This window comes from Diceros bicornis, chromosome 8 (assembly GCF_020826845.1).
Source record: "Diceros bicornis minor isolate mBicDic1 chromosome 8, mDicBic1.mat.cur, whole genome shotgun sequence".
NCBI classification, from domain to species: domain Eukaryota; kingdom Metazoa; phylum Chordata; class Mammalia; order Perissodactyla; family Rhinocerotidae; genus Diceros; species Diceros bicornis.
The window spans coordinates 74,226,170-74,247,075 of NC_080747.1; the positions used below are offsets into that span (position 1 = coordinate 74,226,170).

Genomic DNA, 20,906 nt, shown 5'->3' on the forward strand with positions numbered 1-20,906 from the left:
CTGTTCCCTTCCTCATGCAGGAAAACAACCTGGTGTGGCTCATTTGAACTACTACAATCTCCTTAAATTTAATTGAGTGCTGGGTTCACTGTGCCCCACCTGATGGCTCTAACCATGATTTGATTACCATTGCTCTCAACTTGACTGAGAAGTCTATTGGTTACAGCAGGGGTGGCTCCAATTTTTGCACCTTCCATGCAAAACACCTGCCAAACCTCCCAGTGTCTTCCACACCCTGATTTCCATAGTTATCACTGAGTCATTTTGTAGGGCAGACAAATGCCACCTGACTGGTGCCATGGATGTCAAGACAGGTTGGACTGATTTCCTTCAGGCAGTCCCTTCAAAAGCAAAGGCTAGATTCAATTATTTGAACTTAGCTGGGTACCCAAGGCTTGCCAGCCAACTGGGAGGCCATGTTGGAGGCACTGTCAACCTGTACCCCCTATTTGGGGAGGAGTGATGATTGTTAAAAACACTTTTGTTCCAGGGGGACCATATGTGGCCCTCATACTGTACTTTTTGTGTAGAAGCTAGGAATTAACTTGCCTCCCTTCTGAAAACAGGTGTATTATAGGGGTGGTCATATTGACCTTCAAGTATTTAAGGCAATACCACCAGTAGATCATGTAGCCCTCAGATGACTACAGAGAGCTCTCCAAAATTAGGTTGCCTGTGGTTACTAGGGAGTTTTCCAGGGGGGGTAAGTGACTTGTTATTAATGTGCAGTTATCCCTACAATGGGAATCACCAGTTGGAAAAGTGGTACAAAATTTCTCCCTGCTTTCAGCTGCAATGATCAATGACATGACTTTGGCTGTTATGGGCATTCAGGTCAGCCTCAACTCACTGACCAGGGTAGTTATGGATGATAGATTTGCCCTAGGCTTTCTCCTTACCTGCCAAGGCTGAGTCGGTGCAATTTTTAATACTTCCTGCTGTACCTGGGTTAATGTCTTGGGTCAAGTGGAAAGGTGAATCAGAAAGCCACATGGCTTTTAAGGCAGTCCCTGATCCGTTGTAATATTTGTTCAAATATCTGAGTCTGGGACCCTGGGGGACATGGTTGAGTTCAATTCTGCAAGTCAGCCTCATATTGTTGCTCAGAGTCTTGTTGCTAGTAGCCTTAATTAAATGCTCTATGAGACAAATTGGATAGATTTGGTCCCAGCCTCTGTCAGTCAAATTAATCAGAGTGGCCAGCAGGGTGTTGTATGATGGAAAAATTCTGCAAAGTTAAGCCGATGTAGAAAAGAGTTGGATATTGTTAAGATATGGTGTTCTCCATGGATCTCTCATATGTCTGTACCTCTTGCAAGCAGAGGCACTCACTGCCTTTGTGCTAGAATGTTTTTTCAAGGATGTTTAGTAGTAGAAAGACTTGGAAGATAGAGATAGTGCCTTATTCAGAAGCAAACGGCAAGTATGCTTCCTCCCACTATCAAAGATTTGCATTCTACCTGCACCTTCCAAACAGGGTTCGTCTCCTGTAATACAACCTGGTACACATACCCATATCACCTGGCTCTTAGTGTTGACTTTTTCCTTAGGAAAAAGGAAATCATCTCTTCCTGTAGGAAATCATCTCAAAAAAATGCTGACACTCTGGCTATTAGGAAATCATCTCAAAAAAATGCTGACACTCTGGCTATTAGGAAATCATCACAAAAAAATGCTGACACTCTGGCTATTGCTATTGGTGTGAGTAATAAAATTCTTTGGTCTGACCTAAAAGTCTTATGTTTTCTTCTAGCAAACATAAAGCTGTAGTAGTTAAAAGTTAGCTTGTAGATAGGGTAAAATCTTAGACATTTCACAGACACTTCTTCATAGATGTATTATGTTTGAAGTTATAAAATAACATTAATGTGTTGTTGAAGCTAATTTTCACGGGGGGGAATATATCCCACCAACATTTATTGTTAGGTAATAAAATCTCATTTTTACTGAAATTTAGCTCCATAAAATACTTTGCTATCCAAAATCTGTACATGTGCCAAACTGTCCGTTGACACTGTACAGCACTGGTATAATTAGGTAAAAGTGCTGGATAAATTGTGTGTAATCTAGGTAGCAGAATCCTAAATCATTCTAATGGAAAGTGGATTACTCAGCAACATATAAATACAAAAGAGCCATGGTCTCCAAGGAAAATATTAGTAGCACATCAAAAGCTGTTAATTTGTTGAAAAAATAACATCTGAGACGTGGAATTATTAAATAACCAGAAAACACATGAGGTAAATATTGCTAAAATTTTGATAATAGGTAACCAAGATGAGTGTTTTTACAGAGATTAACAAAGTATAATTGAAAATAGACAATCATTAGAGAAATTAACTGTGGATGAAACATTTCCATAGAAAATATTTGTAATTTAGTTTTTAATAGCTCTAAACTTTTTGGGGGGCTGGCCCGGTGGCGTAGCGATTAAGTTTGCGCATTCCAGTTCAGCAGCCCGAGGTTCACTGGTTCGGATCCTGGGTGCGGACCTACTCACTGCTCATCAAGCCATGCTGAGGCGGTGTCCCACCTAGAAGAACTAGAAGGGCCTACAACTAGGATATGCAACTATGTACCGAGGCTTTGGGGAGAAAAAAGAAAAAGAGGAAGATTGGCAACAGATGTTAGCTCAGGGCCAGTCTTCCTCAAAAAAAAAAAAAAAGCTCTAAACTTTTTTTTATGAAGATAGGGTAAATAATAGAAATAGTATCATTTTTTTTTCCTCTCACTAGTTTTTGTTTCATCTCTAATTTCTCCTTGTCATTTAGCTCTTATTTCTTCCCTATCAATAAATTATATTATGCACTCATTCATTCATTCATTTATTCATTCATTTGGCAAGTATGTATTAAACATCTGTTATTCATTGAGCAACACTGTTCAGGTATTTATGGCATTGTTTAGAATTTAGTAATTTCAGGTTTCTAGAAAATCCTAGGTCTGCCGGCACTAAGTTGATCTCTACCTACAATAAACAGTACTACTTGTGGATGGGCCAGCTATTTTTAGCTCTGACAAAACTAAAATGTATTAACTGACTTGATAACTAGAATTAATAATAAGAAATATTTGCAAAACAATTTTCTTTCAGAATTTTATCCTAACAACAAATGTGAGCTAGGTAAGCAGGACTGATTATTTCCATTTTACAGAAAGAGAACACAAGTCTTTAAGAGGAAGTGATCCCAAGTTAGGTTATACAGTCAATATTAGATTTTTGCAAAAAATTATGTGCCCTCTCACTATACTCTACATACATTTGGCAGATGATGGAGTGAGTTAAAAGATTTCTAACTGCAGTATGGAGTTAATCTTTATATCCTTAGTGGCTTTTGAAAATACAATTTAAGACTGGATCTGACTGAAATAGCACTGAGGACATAAGCTCATTTAATTCTCAACTCTGTGATATCCCAAATATACCTAAGATAATGTGTCTTGATTTTGCAGCTTAGAATTGGAAAGTAAATCAAGAGATATTTTAGTGTGGTAAATTTGGACCTGCTTTCAGACATAGTTGTCTAAGTTACTGTTATTACCAAAATAATGCATCATAAATTTGCAGAACACATTTGATTGTAATGCAATAGAGACATGAATTCTTGTACCAATGAATTTATATTCTTAAAGTCTCTCTGCAAGGAAGAGTAATATATCCTATAATTTAAATATATAGCAACTCAGTTCTTGCCACATGTCTCAGTGTTTATGGACGTCATTTAAAGTGTGCAAAGTTAAAAAAAAAAGCTCAGTCCATAAGATTTGAAACACATTATAAAATCCCCTTAGGGAAGTTGTACACAAAGTATATTGCCAATATGACAGTCAATAATGTCAATGATAAAAAGAAAGTAATAGAGACCTGATAAAGGATAGGAACACAAGACTATTTAAAGTCTATTGCAGAGGAACAATTATTGGGACATTACAGAACTTAAAGATGAAATTAGAAGAATAGGAAGCATATGAAATAAAAGTCAAAACAGAATGAGAATTTATTAGTTGGGATAGACTGGACTATATGATGCTAAGAAATAAACCATGAAAAATATTAATGGCTTAAACACAGCACAAGTTTATTTCTGGCTCACACAAAATTCAATGTGGATCTGGCAGCTCTCCAGGCAGTTCTCCTTCATATTGTGACTCAGAGACTTTCTGCATTTTGTGCTCCTGTCATCTTAATGTATGGGATTATCTGAGTGGAGGGAGATAGTGTTGGAGGTTTATACAGGATGAAACATTTTAAGGTCAAAACCTGGTCACATGGCTCTAACGTTAATTCCAAGGGAGTCTGTGGTGTGTACGTTAATGTCAATTTATAAGAAAAAGCTGAATATCTGGAGTAATGAAACAAAAAGAATCTTTCCTCCATGTCAGATAACCAGGTGAAGCACACTCTGAGGAACTTAAGCCTCTAGGATATCAGTGATTGCAATGCTTTCTCACATGACTAATGGTAATGTAGAAGATACAACATTTGGAATACAGAGGAAGGGGAAAAAGTGGTATATCACAGAGGAGCTATAATAGTGGTGATAATAGTTAAGACTGTGTGATGGAAAACTTTGAAATAAAAAATGGCAGTTTGACTTTGTACAGAAATTGGGATGTATATGGCATGGTATAAGAATGAGAGCTATTCTCAGAATTGTAATAAAAGCACTGGTAGTTGTAATAAGTGTTCTGGATGTCTCAGAAAGTAGTTAACAAAAAAGAAGTGATGTTTCATAGCACAAACATGTGATGAAGTTGAAGTGAGAAAATGATAAAAATAAATTCCTCTCCTCTGATAAGAAGTATAAATTAAATAAATCCTCAGGTACTAATTTTCATAAATTTTAAAAGGTAATAATTAATCATTAAGTCATTAATGATCTTTATGTTCAAGGCACTTTATATATTATTACTATTTGTGTCTTCATATAGATTTATATTAATTTTTGAACATTTGCCTATTTATTATATGTGGAAAGATACAACATTTAACCTTAATTGAAATTGCTTTTGCCACCCAGTGTACATTTAAATTCTTTGACTTTCATAACTATTCAAATTAATTATTTCACTATTTTATTTTGGAATCTCTTTTGAAATGTGCTTTTCTTATGTTTTCTGAAAATGTTTCAACTAATTTCAAGTTTCTGTTACCTGGATCTAGCCATGTGAGGAAAAGTTGTCATTGTTCATGCCTTTAAAACTTTTAATTGACAGCCATTCCCAATCTCCTTCATTTTCTAGGTAAGAATTAGAGTCTCATTTATGATGAAGTGACCCTCTTAGGACCAGACATCTAATAAATAGCCAATTCATTTAAGAAGTGTGAGATTTTGTGCCTCCCTGCATGCTCCCAAAGAGTTTATAGTCCAATGTTTAAGAACTGATTGCAGTGCAGTGCAAAGTGCTAATACAGAAGTAAGCATAAATGGTGTGAGAGCACACAGGAAGGCACCCAGCCCAGACCAGAGAGTTGGACCCTGATGGCATCCCAGACTGTTGGCCAACCCAGGGTCAAAGTCTTCAAAGAATACCACAGGAGCAGAGGAACTAACAATGATAAGACTTGTGCCTGCTATGAGCAAGGATTATTGTATGAGGACAGAGCAGTTGTGGCTTGAAAGCAAGTCTGGGAAACCAGTCTTATCCGGCCACCACTACGCACCATGTGGTAATTAATATGCAGCATAATTACAGCAGAAGGGAATGACCAGGTAGGACTTCATTTTAACATCTTGAATTCCTTTAGGTTATTCATTTTAAAATATAAAAGACTTTTTTTTTCATTATTCTCCAAGACTTTCCTTAAATTTATGAAGCAAATTTGAAAAGTCTGAGCTTTTTAGAAACAAAGGTACATTTTATGGGAAAATGATGAAAATGATAGCTTCATAAAAATGCAAAGGCATATTTCACATATACTTTGCATTATATATAGGTCTGTGTATTTATAAAATGTGAACAAATGAACATGTAACTGTATTAAGAATTTTTTTTAATACTTGCACCCCAAAGAATATCACGGTGTACATGGAATTAATAATGGTCACTTTATTTCACATATGTAATGATCTTGTTGCCATGAAGGAAAATAAAAGGAAAAGGAAAATGCACATAATGAATGCATTTTAGGGTAATGGTCATAAAAATAAATCTTAATCTGTAATCATAAGAATGAAAAGAAAATGAGTTGCCAGAGGAAAAAAAGTTTATAGTAACATTGCATTGTAAAGCAACTATAATTTCATTTAAAAATTTAATTTTATTGATGTTTCTCTTATTATGTTTCTTTAATTCTAATCATTATTTATATACCTTCCATCATTATATTATAAATTCTATTAATTTATACATTAATGAAATTGAATTGATTGGTTTGTATTGATGGGTTTTGAACTCTGAAGTAGATTTTTGTTAATTATAAAGCACTTCATTTACTTAGAAATCTTGATAGTCCAGTTATAGCAGTAAAAGCTGGTGTGAATGGTTGGACAGGATAAAATATTCCAATTTTGTCTTTAATTTTGCAAGTGATGTAGGTGAAAGAAAAATATTTGTCTAAATTTTATATTGATCTAACCAGAAGGATAAATTTATTTGAAAATTTTTGTATCAAATAAATAACATAGCCAAACAAACACATATGGAGAGCAGATTGGTGTTTCCCAGAGGGGGAGGGGTGGAGGGAGAGTGAAAGAGCTAAAAGGGCACGTGAGTGTGGTGATGGGTTACAACTAGCCGAAAAGTGGAAACAACCCAAATGTTCATCAGCTGGACTAATGGGTAAATAAGATGTGGTATATTTTTAGAAAGGAATATTGTTTGGCAATAAAAAAGAATGAAGTGCTGGTACAGGCCACAGCATAAATGGACCTTGAAAATATGCTAAGTGAAAGAAACCAATCACAAAGGACTACATATTGTATAATTCCATTTATATGAAATGTTCAGAATAGGGAACTCTATAGTGACAGGAAGTCAATTAGTGGTTACCTAAAGCTTGGAGGCGGTAATGGGGGAGGTTGGGGAAGTGGGGATGGCTAAGGAGTACAGGATTTCTTTTCTGGGTAATCAAAATGTTCTAAAATTGATTGTGGTGATGGATGCACAACTTTTTGAATATACTAAAAGCCACTGCACTGAACTGTACAATTTAAATGGATAAATCGTATAATGTGTAAATTGTATCTTAATAAAGCTATTAAAAAAATAAGTTAACAAACATGTCAAACTAAAGAAATGAACCAATTCTATTCTGGCTTGACTCTCTTCTACTACAATTATTTTTCTGATTTGTACCCTAAGGATATTTTCTTGTTATCTACATTTTAGATGAAATTAATATTGATATGTATTTGATATTTATGACTATATTTATTTTGTGACTATATGTGTGTTTTTATTATAGAGTATTTGTCAGTGTTGTGTGTTTTAAACTAATCCTTCAACGAATAGGAAGTAGGACTATATGCCTTTATAGATTGCTATAGATATTGAAGCACTAAAGATATTCCTCTTGATAATAAAGCACTTCTAAACTAGTTATGTTCATATATTAATATTGCTGAAATGTTTGTTCTTCTTTCTCTTGGATGATGTAACACTGTTTTTATTTTAGTCATTAAAATACAATTCTTTCCACTACATAAAAGAATGTAAATTCAATCTTTCAAATAGATAGAAAGTTCTAATTTTATAAGGAAAAAAAAAGATACTCTTCAATTGCTTCTGGTGTGCTACTTCTGCCAGTGAGGTTTTATTTCTTCATAACTTAATACAAAGTACATTAATATGAAAATGATTCGGTAAGTGGAATTATAATGCTTCCCAGCATAACTCCAATATGATACTTTTAACAAATGAAATATAAAAACTATTTAAATAACTGAATTTCTCATGAAGTCAGAAAATGCTCTAATTTATGTATTATGCTGTTCTATTTAACAAGTTCAAGCTTCATGACAGTATGTTACTTGCACAATACCTGAAGGTTGCACATATAGAAGGTTCTCAATAATATTGATTAAATTAAATTATTAATATATTCAAGACTGTGCTAAGCCTCGGAGCAGCTGCAAAGGGAGAATAATACACCACATTTGCTTTCAAAATGAGGTAAATAAGAATATCACAAGCCACATGGGAAGAAATTAATGTTAGTAATTCATGCAGTTAAGGGAAATTAATGTTAACCACGTGAAGATGAGGGAGTGTTCACAAAGGGAATGGAACATTAGTTGGACCTTGATGGAAGTGTAAATAAAAGATGGAAATTTGGTTTAATTTGCAACTGTGAAAAAGAAAGAAAATGTCAAGCAAAATATCAAAGGTTAGACTTTTTTTAAACATTATCAAAAACCATAGTGAAGGATCATTTGTATGTGAAAGGAATTACAGATAGGGAAAGTAGATTTTCAGGGGTCATTTGCCCTCTTTTCCCTGAAAAGGGAATCACAGCTCAAAGAGGTTAGTTAACTTGTTTGAAATTCCGTAGAATCTCAAATGGGAGCATACCCATTTGGGAAGTTTTGAGGAAAACAGTTAAGATCTTTTTTACAACACTATGCATGCTCACTTATGTCCAAACATCTAGTAAAATGCTAGTAGCCTTTTCAAAAAAAAAAATAGTTCTTAGTATTTGAGACGATTACCTTCAATATCTCCAGAAACCACACACACACACACACACACACACACACACACACACACACGCGTCACGTGAAGGGAAGCTTAGTGGAGAAACTTTTATTCTTCAGGTGAATGTTTGTTTAAATCTTGGTTCTGCCACTTTTTGTGTCATGGTCTTAGGCTAGTTATTTAATTTTTCTAACCTTCAAGTTTTTCATCTGTAAAACAGTGCATGCTTTTGTGGCTGTTAAGATCCATTAGAAAATGTTTTCTTACAGTGCATTCTGGGCAGAGTAGGTGGGATGATTTTCCTAAAATGTATATTTCAGCGTGTCACTCTCCAGTGATTTCTAAATTCCTTACCTGCCTGAAAGGTATTATCAAATGACCTAGATACTGTGTGCCTTTCTAGTCTCCTTTTGTACCACTCTCACCTCATCTCTCTGCTCCAACCATTCTAGCTTTCTCTCTGCCCTCACATCCCAAGCTCACACCCACTCTAGATGATTTGCATATACTGTTTCTTCTGTTGGGAATATTTTTCCTTCCGATTTTCGTATGTCTCCTTATCTTCATGACTCAGCCCAAATGACACCTTTAGAAAGGCCTTCCCTCACACCTCATGTAAAGTAGCTGCCTCCTGTAACCAGTAAATATTATATTAATCTTTTTTAAAAAATAGCATTTATCAGTAGCTGAAATTATCTTATTTGTATGTTTATTGTCTAGATTAGGAAACTTTTTTGTTCATTATTCAGAATATAGTACTGTTTCTGGAAGTTGATAAGTTTTCAATAAATATTGTTGAATAAGGGAATAAATTAATTTTTGTTACCAAAGTTATGAATCAAATATGGAAAATTTGAGGAAAATACATAGAAAATAATCAGTAAGTCTTTAATTCAGACAATATATACAAAATTTTGGTATATATTATTTTAGTGAATTACTTGTTTATGTAATATTAAAAAGTAAACATTGATTTAAAAAATAAAAATAAAAAACATCACAATGATACTTCCCACCTGCAGATATAGCTCTGGAATCTGACAAAGTAGAGAAAAAGTCATATGACATATTTTTTTTTGTATTTAGACAAATAATCTAAGACTAAATTAGGTCAGGAGCTGTGCACTGTCTATGGAAGCATAGTATATGTGTGTTAAAGAACTGGGTCTTACCCAAAAAGATATTATTAGGTAAATGAGATATTATTTTCCATACACCATAATGATACAACATTAAAGATTCTGAAGGCACAAGAACTCTCTGCTCAGACGCAGCACAAAGAGTGAGACAGTTATATATGTTTTTCTGGACTTCTCTAGTAGGGAGTTCAATGAGTAGTCCATATTATTCCCTAGGCAAATACACTCTGCTTAGTGTGCGAACAGTTGGTGGTCTTATGTTCCAGGAGAACCATCTCTGATTGCACATAAAGGGAGTTTTTTAGAGAAAGGCTTTTGAACTTTCCTATCATTATCAAGAAGCATTTTTTAGCACCTGTTATAAGTAGTGTTATAAAAAATGCCTGTGATAAATAATAAAGTACAAATATGTTACCTTGGGCATTTGGGGCAAGGGCATAGATTCAGTGCAATGAAAGAAATGCAAATGATATTTTCATAAGACAACCCATAAATATGTTTGGTTGTAATAATAAGTTTGCAGGAAGCAATTTTGGAGAGGTAGATAGAAATCATATTGTGGGGTTTTGAATGACAAGGGAGTTAGTATTTATTCTGTAGACACATACCATTAACATCTTTTCATGTGTAAGGCAATGAGAGAATATATACAAATGAATCCTTTAATGAGAATAATCCCAGAGTAGTGTGGAAAAAGAATTATAAGTGAAAGTTGAAGAATTGAAATGGTTCTTAGCAAAAAGTTGACAGGGATGCCAATTAGGAGATAATGAAGTACTATTCATAACTGTGGACTGTTCAATTCCCCTAGAAAACAAAGAAAAATGAAGGCTAGAAATAATGATCTCTCTCTGATATTTTTTTTTAAATACTAGAATTCTAAATATTTTAATTGTTGTAGTACTCTTTTCCACATTACCATGTTCATCTCTAGCCAATTACACATGATGTAGTTGTGGTATTGTATTGACCAGATGTTGCTTCTATTGGAGTTAAGACTATTTGATACAGGTTATTTATTTGTATTGTTTTATTGATAATAACACAAGCTGATGTAGTCAGATTTAGAATCAAGGAGATGGCATCTGTGATATTGTTTCTACTTTGTCATGAATATAGAAGCCCTAAAGACATCATTTTTTTATCTCTATATTTTAAATGATAACAAGAAAAAAACATGCATTTTTAAATTAACAGCAGTCATTAAATTTTAATTTTAAATTATGAAGTTTGCTAATTATGTAATATATTTACATTTTCTAGTTTTCTCTTTTTATTACTTAATTATAAAAATTAACTTTAATTTATTCCCTTACATAGATTAAAATGAAAATTTTCAGAGTTCAATTTTAAATATTATCTGAATTCAGATATTGGTTTAAAATCCATATAAAATCTGTAGTTATATGAATCCATATAATTGTCAACTTTTCCTAAAAAGTGAAATATTATAGCATGAGATTTAAGTTTTAGTATTTTAGTACTATGCTACTTGGAATAACTTATAGAATCATTTACCTTTTATTAGTATAAAGGGAAGAATTAGCAACTCTGGGCATAGCTTTAAAAATCTCATTTTGCTAAATATTTAATATTTAAATATGAAAAAATATACAATAATCAAAACAAAATATTGTCCTTTGCACATATTTATAATGGTAATATATTATTTTAATGAATAACATAAGATTGCCATTCGTATTTGCAAAATGTACATTTTTGGACTTGTAGTTGGAAGCCTTATGAGTAAAAGCTGATAGAATTAAGACAAATATTTGAAAATATTCATTAAGAATATTTTTTGAGGCACCAGCCCCGTGGCCTAGTGGTTAAGTTTGGTGCGCTCCTCCGCTTCGGTGTCTGGGTTTGCGGGTTCGGATCCTGGGTGTGGACCTACACCACTCGTCAGCCATGCTGTGGCAGAGACTCACATACGGGATAGAGGATGATGGGCACAGATGTTAGCTCAGGGCTAATCTTCCTCAAGCAAAAAGGAGGAAGAATGGCGACGGATGTTAGCTCAGGGCAAATCTTTCTTAGCAAAAAAAATATATATTTTTATATATATTATTTTATACATATTTTATATGTATATATTTTTATATATACAAAAATTATATATATATTTTTTACATATACAAAAATTATATATATATATATATTTTTTTTGAGCTGACAAATTTATGAGGTAAATCAATCCTAGCAAAGAGCAAGCTGTGCTTGGAAATACTTTATGGCTGCTGTGTTGAGGGGTGACGGTAACTCTATTATGATTGAGTATGCTTTCTTTACCCAATCAGGAAATCAAAACCAAATAAATATCCCCAGAGCAGTAATTATAAAATACTGTCATGTTAATTGCTCTTTCCAAAAAAATACCAGTGTAATCATATCATGAAAAATATATGCATGTATTGGTGTATTACCTTCTCTTCTCCACTGCATATATAGGTCTGCACAGCTCAACTCTTATCAAATTGTATGTACCCAGCCTTATTTCGATGCCTGTTTTGGATGATGTGTGTGTACCTTGTCACTTTTATATCTCTTACTTTTTACAATTCCTGTAATTTATCTTTGTGGAGTAGTATGAATTATTTAAAGACACTTAGCAAATTAGTTGATTTTATCTTTTTTCCCAAGTAAAAAGCAAATGTATAATTGTAAGGCAACTCTCAGAATGTATTTTTAGACCCACACAGGGAGGTTTGACTGAGGGTCCTCTACAGTCGCTATATCATACATTTTCAATAATAAAATAATTTTTTTTTTGGTCATCTGTGGAAAGTCCCATGATTAGACTAGTGGAGAATAAAATATATATCCTAGCATCACCTGGTTATAATGTACAATGACTAGAAGAATATAGACTAGGTTGACTATCACTGATTAATATGAATAATTCTCTCTTCACTTTTGGACTAAATAATGATCAGAGCAGTTCTACTATGTCATTAAATATTACGTAGACAACTATTGAAGTCCAGACCAGGATGCCAGATCTTGCCTTTTAGATATTTTAAGCCTGTTTGGAAAGTTCGTCAATGAAAATATAACAGTATATAAAAATTCAATTAATAACATCTTTATAATACCACAATTAAAGAATATTTTAATAATCTCCTTTTATAAAATTCTTTCTTTGAGCAATACTTCCTTGTGTTGTGACATGTCTCAGCTTCCTTTATTTTTATCAGGATCATAATTATTATCTTTATTGCAGTAAAGAGACAAGGCTAAAGGGTTATTTTAGAACAGGCCTTATGGAGTGGTTACACATTAATGGAATGATCAGAGCTTGTTTTTCAACTTCGTAGCTTTAGAAATTCAATTTTGTTGTTTCAGCCAATAGCAACCAGGCTCTGGAGAATTGATTCACACCAACCAAACACAAGAGACTGATTTATAAATGATGACACCTATTTCATTTTTTTATGAGATTGGTATTCCTTTGCTAGAATATAGTTATCTGTAAGGTCTGTGTGGAAAGAAAACATACCTATTATGTTCATTGTTATATCCCTAGAATTTAGAAAACTGTTTTGAATTCCTTCATTAATAATTATTTAGTTTACTCTTAATGACTTGAAGTCATTTGGAAGATTACATGAGTAATCAGTATTGTTGACAGATTTTTAAATGTCTGCTTAGAGAATACTTAGTAATAACTGTACTTGATTTAACATCCAATTTATTAATCTTAGAAATTTAGTAAATAATTAGTATTTCTTTACAATTAAACAATCAACTCTTCTCAAAATATTTACATAAATCTTACATACCATTAAATTGGAATATGTATTAAATTAAATTTTCCATGGACTTTAAACATGGGTTTAAATTTTATATAATTGAATTCTTCCCAGTGTTATATTAAAATACCAAATCTAACATGTCAATTTATCTTAAATGCTTTAGCCACTTTTAAAGAAGAAAATTATACATATTACAATGATTCCAAAGCAAATCAATATATTTATCCTAAAACTTGTCACAAATGTGCTCAGACTAGAGATTTACATTTCTTTTTATCTTTTTCCTTCTTACAATTTGCTGATATAGAAATTTTCATATTTTCCCTGGAATTTCAGAAATATCTGAGTCTATTTTTGTACTTTTCTAGGATTTTGTTACCATGCTAGACTTAAAAGACAAGGAAGATTATTTCTTAAATTTGCACATGCTGGGTTGTTGACTAGTAATTCTTATCTAGTCATTGGAATTTACTGTACATTCAGAGATGATTCAAACTCAAGGTACTGGCTGAGGTTGAACTTTCCTTTTACAATTAAACTTTTTACTTGTTACATGCCCTGATGCCTTTATTTATTTACTTATTTATTTTTTTAGGTTCAAGCCTAACTTTTAATTTTCTGCAATATTGGTGTCTCCTCCAAAATGATTTGCTTTTAAGTCCCAATTGCTTGTGTTACATAACAGTTTCCCTGTTATTATGTTATATATATGCTGATATATTAGCGTTATTAAAAACTCATGGACTTTCATGATTATATCTTTATTATGTATAGCTATCTGGGTTTTCATCTACCAGGAGATGAGAGACTATTTCTGCTTAGTTACCACTTCTAGATATTCTGCTAATTTATTAACTGTGTCCTCTTAGATACTGGGTACGATCATTAGTACTATTAAAGGCTGGACTCCTCTTCTACTTGGTTGTTATGTGTGACCATAAGTGCTGGTCAGTCTTTTCTATTCCTGCTGCAGAACTACTTTTGATGCTCCTACTTTGCATACAAGTCTACCCTTACACAGATAGAAAGAAATATGTCTTCATATTATAAATGTATGTATAATTAGAAAAACAAAATACCCATATATTAACTATTTATTTAAAACAATAGAGGGCCGGCCTGGTGGTGTAGCTGGTAAGTTCGCATGCTCCACTTCGGCAGCCCGGGGTCCACAGGTTCGGGTCCCAGCTGTGGACCTGCGCACCTCTTCTCAAGCCATGCTGTGGCGGCGTCCCATATAAAGTAGAGGAAGATGGTCACAGATGTTAGCTCAGGGCCAATCTTCCTCAGCAAAAAAGAAGAGGATTGGCATTGGATGTTAGCTCAGGGCCAATCTCCCTCACCAAAAAAAAACCCCAATAGACATTAAAGATATCTGCCCTGTTTGTGCTTTTTTGTATGTCTATCATTACTGCCTCTTCATATCCTTCATATTAACTTTTCTGTTTGAGTATTATGAACTCTTAGCCTTCAACAACTCAAATTGTTTCATTTAGCCATAATGATTATTGTTTTTTTGATGTTCATAATGTTAGAGATTACCCAGGGAGAAGCCATTTAGATTGCTTTCCTTAGCCTTTCAAAACTGCCTCTGACTCTTTTTTTTCAGATGAACCTTGTTTTATGGCAACAAAGGTATGTTCCAGAAATAGTCTGTGTTTTTTCCTTTCTTTTCTTTTCCTTTTCCTAGTAACTAAGGAGCCCTGGTTCCTTTTTTGTTGGTGATATTTGGCAATGAGTGTCTGGATTGCCCATAAGTGCTGGCTGAGGGCAAAAGTACTGTTGCTACTATTGATCTTTTTTAAGGACAGATCTGGAAAAGATATTTCTTTAAGGTTTATGAGTTCTTATAGCTTTTTTCTGTAACATATTATGCTGCTGCATCTACTCTCCTTTTATTATGAAGTTTCACCTGCTTCAAAGACTCTCCACTACATTATCAAGAAAGTTGATTTGTAAGCAAGATATCAAAGCAAAGCAATTTAGAATGGGTAGATTTAAGAACAATTCATCCAGCCCGTTGGTAAATGGACCTGCTAGTCCAAATGTCAAGAGTCACCTGCAAAAAGAGAATGAAATTAGAACAATATAGTGAGTTTTCCAAATTTCATTTGTTCACTTTCTTGGTTTATTTGCTTAAATTAAATGTTAGAATAGCAGTGGTAGGGATTTTTAAGTATTTCCTTGTTAAAAAATAAAATGTTTTTTAAAATTTTATTTTTTCTAACTGTGGATGGATATGTTAACTTTGAATTTTTGTAAAATTCGAAAGGTTTGAACAATCCAACCTTGAAAAGATCATGTATGCCTCTGGACCTCAGGAACTTCTAGAACCAGGAGCCAGAAGACCTACTACTACTAACAGGAAACAGAAGTCCTACTACTTTTCATTTTTCAAGTAGACTTAGACTGGTTTTAACCATACAATGAAATCCTTGGCCACTGTGATGACAGCATTTTGCATCTTGCAATATCTATCACCAGACAGAAACTTTTCTCATTTCTGTGAAAGGGCTCTGATCAGCAAGTTTGGTTAAGATGCCCATCTTGGACCAACCACCAAGGACAAGGAGTTTGACTTATGTAAGAACCTGGTAGCTTTTTTAATAGCTAGATGGATTGAATGAGGTGGTTCCAAAGAAAAGTGAGGAATGCTGTGCAAACCTTGTCATAGAAGCTATAACGAGCAAGAAGTCGTTACTTGACATAACACAAAAGGGTGACAGTCATATGCCAGGCACTCATTTATTTCCTTTCTTCCTTTGTTCTGACTTCCATTGCTTTCTAAATGTTGTTAATTGTATTATTTTACTGGGGCTGCCTTAACAAACTATCATAGATTCGGTGGCTTAAACAACAGAAATTTATTTTTTTATAGTTCTGTAGGCTGGAAGTCCAAGTTCAAGGTGTAGGGAGGTTTGGTTTCTCCTGTAGACTCTCTCCTTGGCTTGCATATGGCTACCTTTTGGCTGTGTCTTCACATGGTCGTCCATTTGTGTGTGTTATCTGTGTCGTAATATCTTCTCATAAGAACGCCAGTCATATTGGATTAGGGTCCACCCATATGACCTGCTTGAACTGTAATTTCTTCTTTAAGAGTCCTATCGTCAAACACAGTCACGTTCTAAGGTATTGGGGGTTTGAACTTCAAAATATGAATTTTGGATGGAAACAAGACCATAATATTGGCCAATGAAATTCAAAATCCAAGTATAAAATTATTTAGGATAATTTTAAGCTGGATAATTTACTACATTTTCACTACAAAACAATTTTTTTTTATACCAATGTATTCTTGACTACCAGATTAAGATTCTCTCATTTGGAGAGTGCTTAATAAACACTAATAATCGTATCTTTACAAAATCTCCCCTTTCTAAACTCTTTGTTTTTCCCATTTAACTTCAATTATGTTTCTTTTGTTGTCTCTATTTTGCATTTTTGAAGATGGCAGCTTATCTTTTGTTGCCTATACTTTGTAACATCTTTTTGATGCCATATAAATAAGCAGCTTATCCTCAGTGGGCTATCCCTGCCACAGTATATCACAGAGCTTACAATAAACAGTTGATTTTATTTATAGTTTAAATTACTAGTTACCTTGTAACTAATACAGATACAATGCAATGCAATACAGTACAATACAATAATAGTTGCTTGTAACTTTCATGTGTAGAAAGAAGCACTTAGATTTGGGGATATTTATCACTGAAACTATCGTGCTCTATTTATGGATAATACATGTTTATAAAGTTTAATAATGTTTAATTCAATTTTTTTACTGTGATAGTAGTTTATTTAAAAGTTGCAGCATTCTTTTAATTCCAAGAACCGGGGGCATTCAGTGGCCATATGACAATATCATTAGGCTTTCCTTATGAGTATTTTCTTCTTTGAAAATAAATTATGTTAACATTCAAATCAATGGAAAAAGTGATCTGAGATGTGGCATCATTCAGTATTTAGGTTGTTGTTCTTGATGTCCTTTTTTCTGTATTTTTGTTATTTCAATCTTAGTCTCTAAATGTAAGTTGTTGTTTTGCTTAATGTATTCACTACCTATCTATATACACACATATGCAAATCAAGACTTTATTCCTCCCTCAAGAATTCTGATCTCTACACATCAGTGTTTCCCCTCAAAATTTCTCAATATATCCTTCTAGTTTACTTTGCTATTTGCCCTCTTGAAAAAAAAAAGAGGGCCGGCCCCGTGGCTTAGTGGTTAAGTGAGCGCGCTCCACTGCTGGCGACCCGGGTTCAGATCCCAGGCTCGCACCGACGCGCTGCTTCTCTGGCCATGCTGAGGCCGCGTCCCACATACAGCAACTAGAAGGATGTGCAGCTATGACACACAACTATCTACTGGGGCTTTGGGGGGAAAAAATAAATAAATAAAATCTTTAAAAAAAAAAAAAAAAAAGAAACATAATCTAGCTCTGATGTTTATGGAATTTTGGAAGTCAATAATTAATTTTTAATTTGATATTACTGCCTCTGTTCATTTCTCCTAATCTAAAGCAAATGATTGGGAAATGATAACTGGATTCCCACTTCCAAGTATGGTCTAAATTAATGTCTCACAGTTGGCACTATATACAAAATTTGAGCAACAGTTCATTAAATGTGTCAGAAGAATGTTACACAGATTTGAAAGATAAATATTAGATAAAGAATCTAAAGTTTCAGTTCACAGACTTCTATATATTCTTTATATATATAGAATATATAGGTAAACCTTTATATGTCTTTGTGCACTTTTAATGAACAAAAGCTTATCTTTTTTCATGTTCATTAAAGAAATTTTGACTAAAATAAACTTTCCTGTATTCTTCTAATATCTTTGATACCTGCTCATATGTACTTCTGTTTAATTACAAGTAACTCATCCTTTAAAAAAGCTTATGTGCAAATAATTGGAAAAGTTAAGATTTTTATAATAATTCTTGGAATTTTTTATTGGACTGATAATTTGAAAGCCTATAAGATAGTCAAATAATTTCTGAGATTCAGTTAAAACTTTTCATTTCTAATTTTGAGTTCTTTTTTGTCTCATGGCCTCTGCATATGAATATTTCCTCAGTTTCTCAGTGTTTTGGTCTCTAACTATTGATTTTACTTTTTTCTCAGGATGTTTTGAATAATTTGGGATCTTGTGAACTAGATGAAGATGACCTAATGCTTGATCTAGAATTTTTAGAGGAACAGAATCTTCATCCTTCGGGTAAGTTTTGAATAAATGCACAATATCATACAACTCTGATCCTAGTCATTTAACTTTCATTGATAAGCTAAGTATTATTTAGACTGCATTCAGTCTTTTCAATCCCCACTTTGTGTATTCTGTATGCTAGGTACCAGGGACACATGATTCTGGTGATCTTAAAACCTATTATGGAAATATATATTCGATTGGAAGATAATTATAAAATAAGAAAAAACTATAAAAAGTCACTTCAAAGAAGGAAATTCTAATTAAACATTTAATGCAAAAGTTAATGTTTTCTCTTTTTTTGGAAGAAAACAATTACAATCTCATTTTTCCTTTGGAAGGAAATGGAAGTTTTGGACTCAAATCGATTTACTCTTCCAAATATTAACCCCTTGAATAATAACTGCATAGGTTAATATTGATGCAATAAGGTTGACCTCAACATTAATAATTACCGATAGCAACCACAAATGCATACTCATTAACACATGCACACACATAGAGTTATAGTATGAGATAAATAAATTCTTGTTGAATGAATTAAGAGGGGAGCCCATTGTATTTGTAATAGTTTAAATTTATATTAAAGCATAAAATGTCATGTCTCCAAATATCAAAATTATTCCCTTTGAAGTAGGTTATAGGAATTAATTGTTCATTCAGATTTAGATATTTGATTATAAAGGCAAGCTTTTACTTATTTTTTTATTGTTAATAATACCTTTAACATAGTTATTTTCAAGTTAAGTTAGAAATAGCATTAAACTGGAGCTTAAAAATCTTGGGTCCTACTGCATACATTTGAGAAAATCAACCTCTTGGATTTTAGTGTCCATATTTTTAACTTTTAGGAATTAGACATAATCTCTAAGGTTATTTCCAACTGTAATATTTTTATGAATGATTTTTGTTCATGCAGTATTTTTATATTATAGATAATATCATATAAACAATTGTCAAAAGAAGGCAATGACAATATTTATATTTTATTACACTCTATATTAGGCTAATATCAAAAAGAAGCTACTTAAAAAAATTTTTTTAGTTATATATAAATTTAGGATAACAATTTCTTGAAATATTCTTCCTGCACTTGATTTGCCAGATATTCTTTTAAAAATGTAGATTTTTCTCACTTTTATACAGATACCTTATACAGTTTTGTCATTCATGTGTATTTATCTTAAAAGAGTTACACATGGTGGGGCTGGCCCTGTAGCCTAGTGGTTAAGTTCGGCACGCTCCACTTTGGCAGCCGGAGTTCAGTTCCAGGGCACGGACCTACACCACTTGTTGGCGGTCACGCAGTGGTGGAGATCCACATACAAAATAGAGGAAGACTGGCACAGATGTTAGCTCAGGGTGAATCTTCCTCAAGCAAAAAAGAGGAGGATTGGCACAGATATTAGCTCAGGGCAAATCTTCCTCAGCAAAAAAAAAAAAAAAGAAAAAAGAAAAAAAGAGTTACACATGGTGAGAAGAATATACACCCTTTTGGAGGGAAATCTGTCAATATCTAGCAAAACTATATGTGCATTTACCTGTAGATCCAACTATCCAACTTCTAGAAATTTAATCCTGAGACGCTGGAAATATACAAAGTAATGTATGCAAATAACTATTGATTGCACAATATTTGCAATAAAATATTGGGAACACCTCAAATTTCCTTCAACAGGACACTTGTTGACTATACAGTGATATACTAAGCAGCCATTAAAAGGAATAATGAAGGATCTGTATGTGCTATGGCATGATTGTAAGGATATATTATTGATGGAGAACTTTGCAATGATGGATTAGACTTGCAAGACGTAAACCCACTGATCAATCTTAATATCACTAAAAGTGTAACAACTAGACATTTTGTCCCTATAATGCAATGCCTAGAGAAGTACACAGCTCTACCACTCCTGCCCACAAGTACTTAGATCTACTTAAGTCCCTTGGTTAAGCTGTGATTTCATAGGAAATACTGGAATGAGGGGAGTTGGAATGTTAAATGGCATGATGAGATTGACAGCACCCAAATATAGCAAATGGGGAATTCTACAGGATAAATGATCTGGTTTCTTCAACAAATAAATGGCACAATAAAAAGAGGAGAGCTTTTTTAAGATTAGATTAAAAGAAGAAAATGCAATGTGACATCTTTGTTGGCAT

General features: G+C 33.3%; 1 protein-coding gene across 3 annotated transcripts in view; it reads left to right on the forward strand.

Moving 5' to 3' along the window:
* The window catches only part of CCSER1 (coiled-coil serine rich protein 1), a 674,289-nt gene that overhangs the window by 231,647 nt on the left and 421,736 nt on the right, over nt 1-20,906 (forward strand). For all 3 annotated transcript variants that reach the window (XM_058547509.1, XM_058547511.1, XM_058547510.1), the window contains exon 4: nt 18,662-18,755. In XM_058547509.1, coding sequence (XP_058403492.1) covers nt 18,662-18,755 — 94 coding nt within the window. The remainder of the gene's footprint in view (nt 1-18,661; nt 18,756-20,906) is intronic.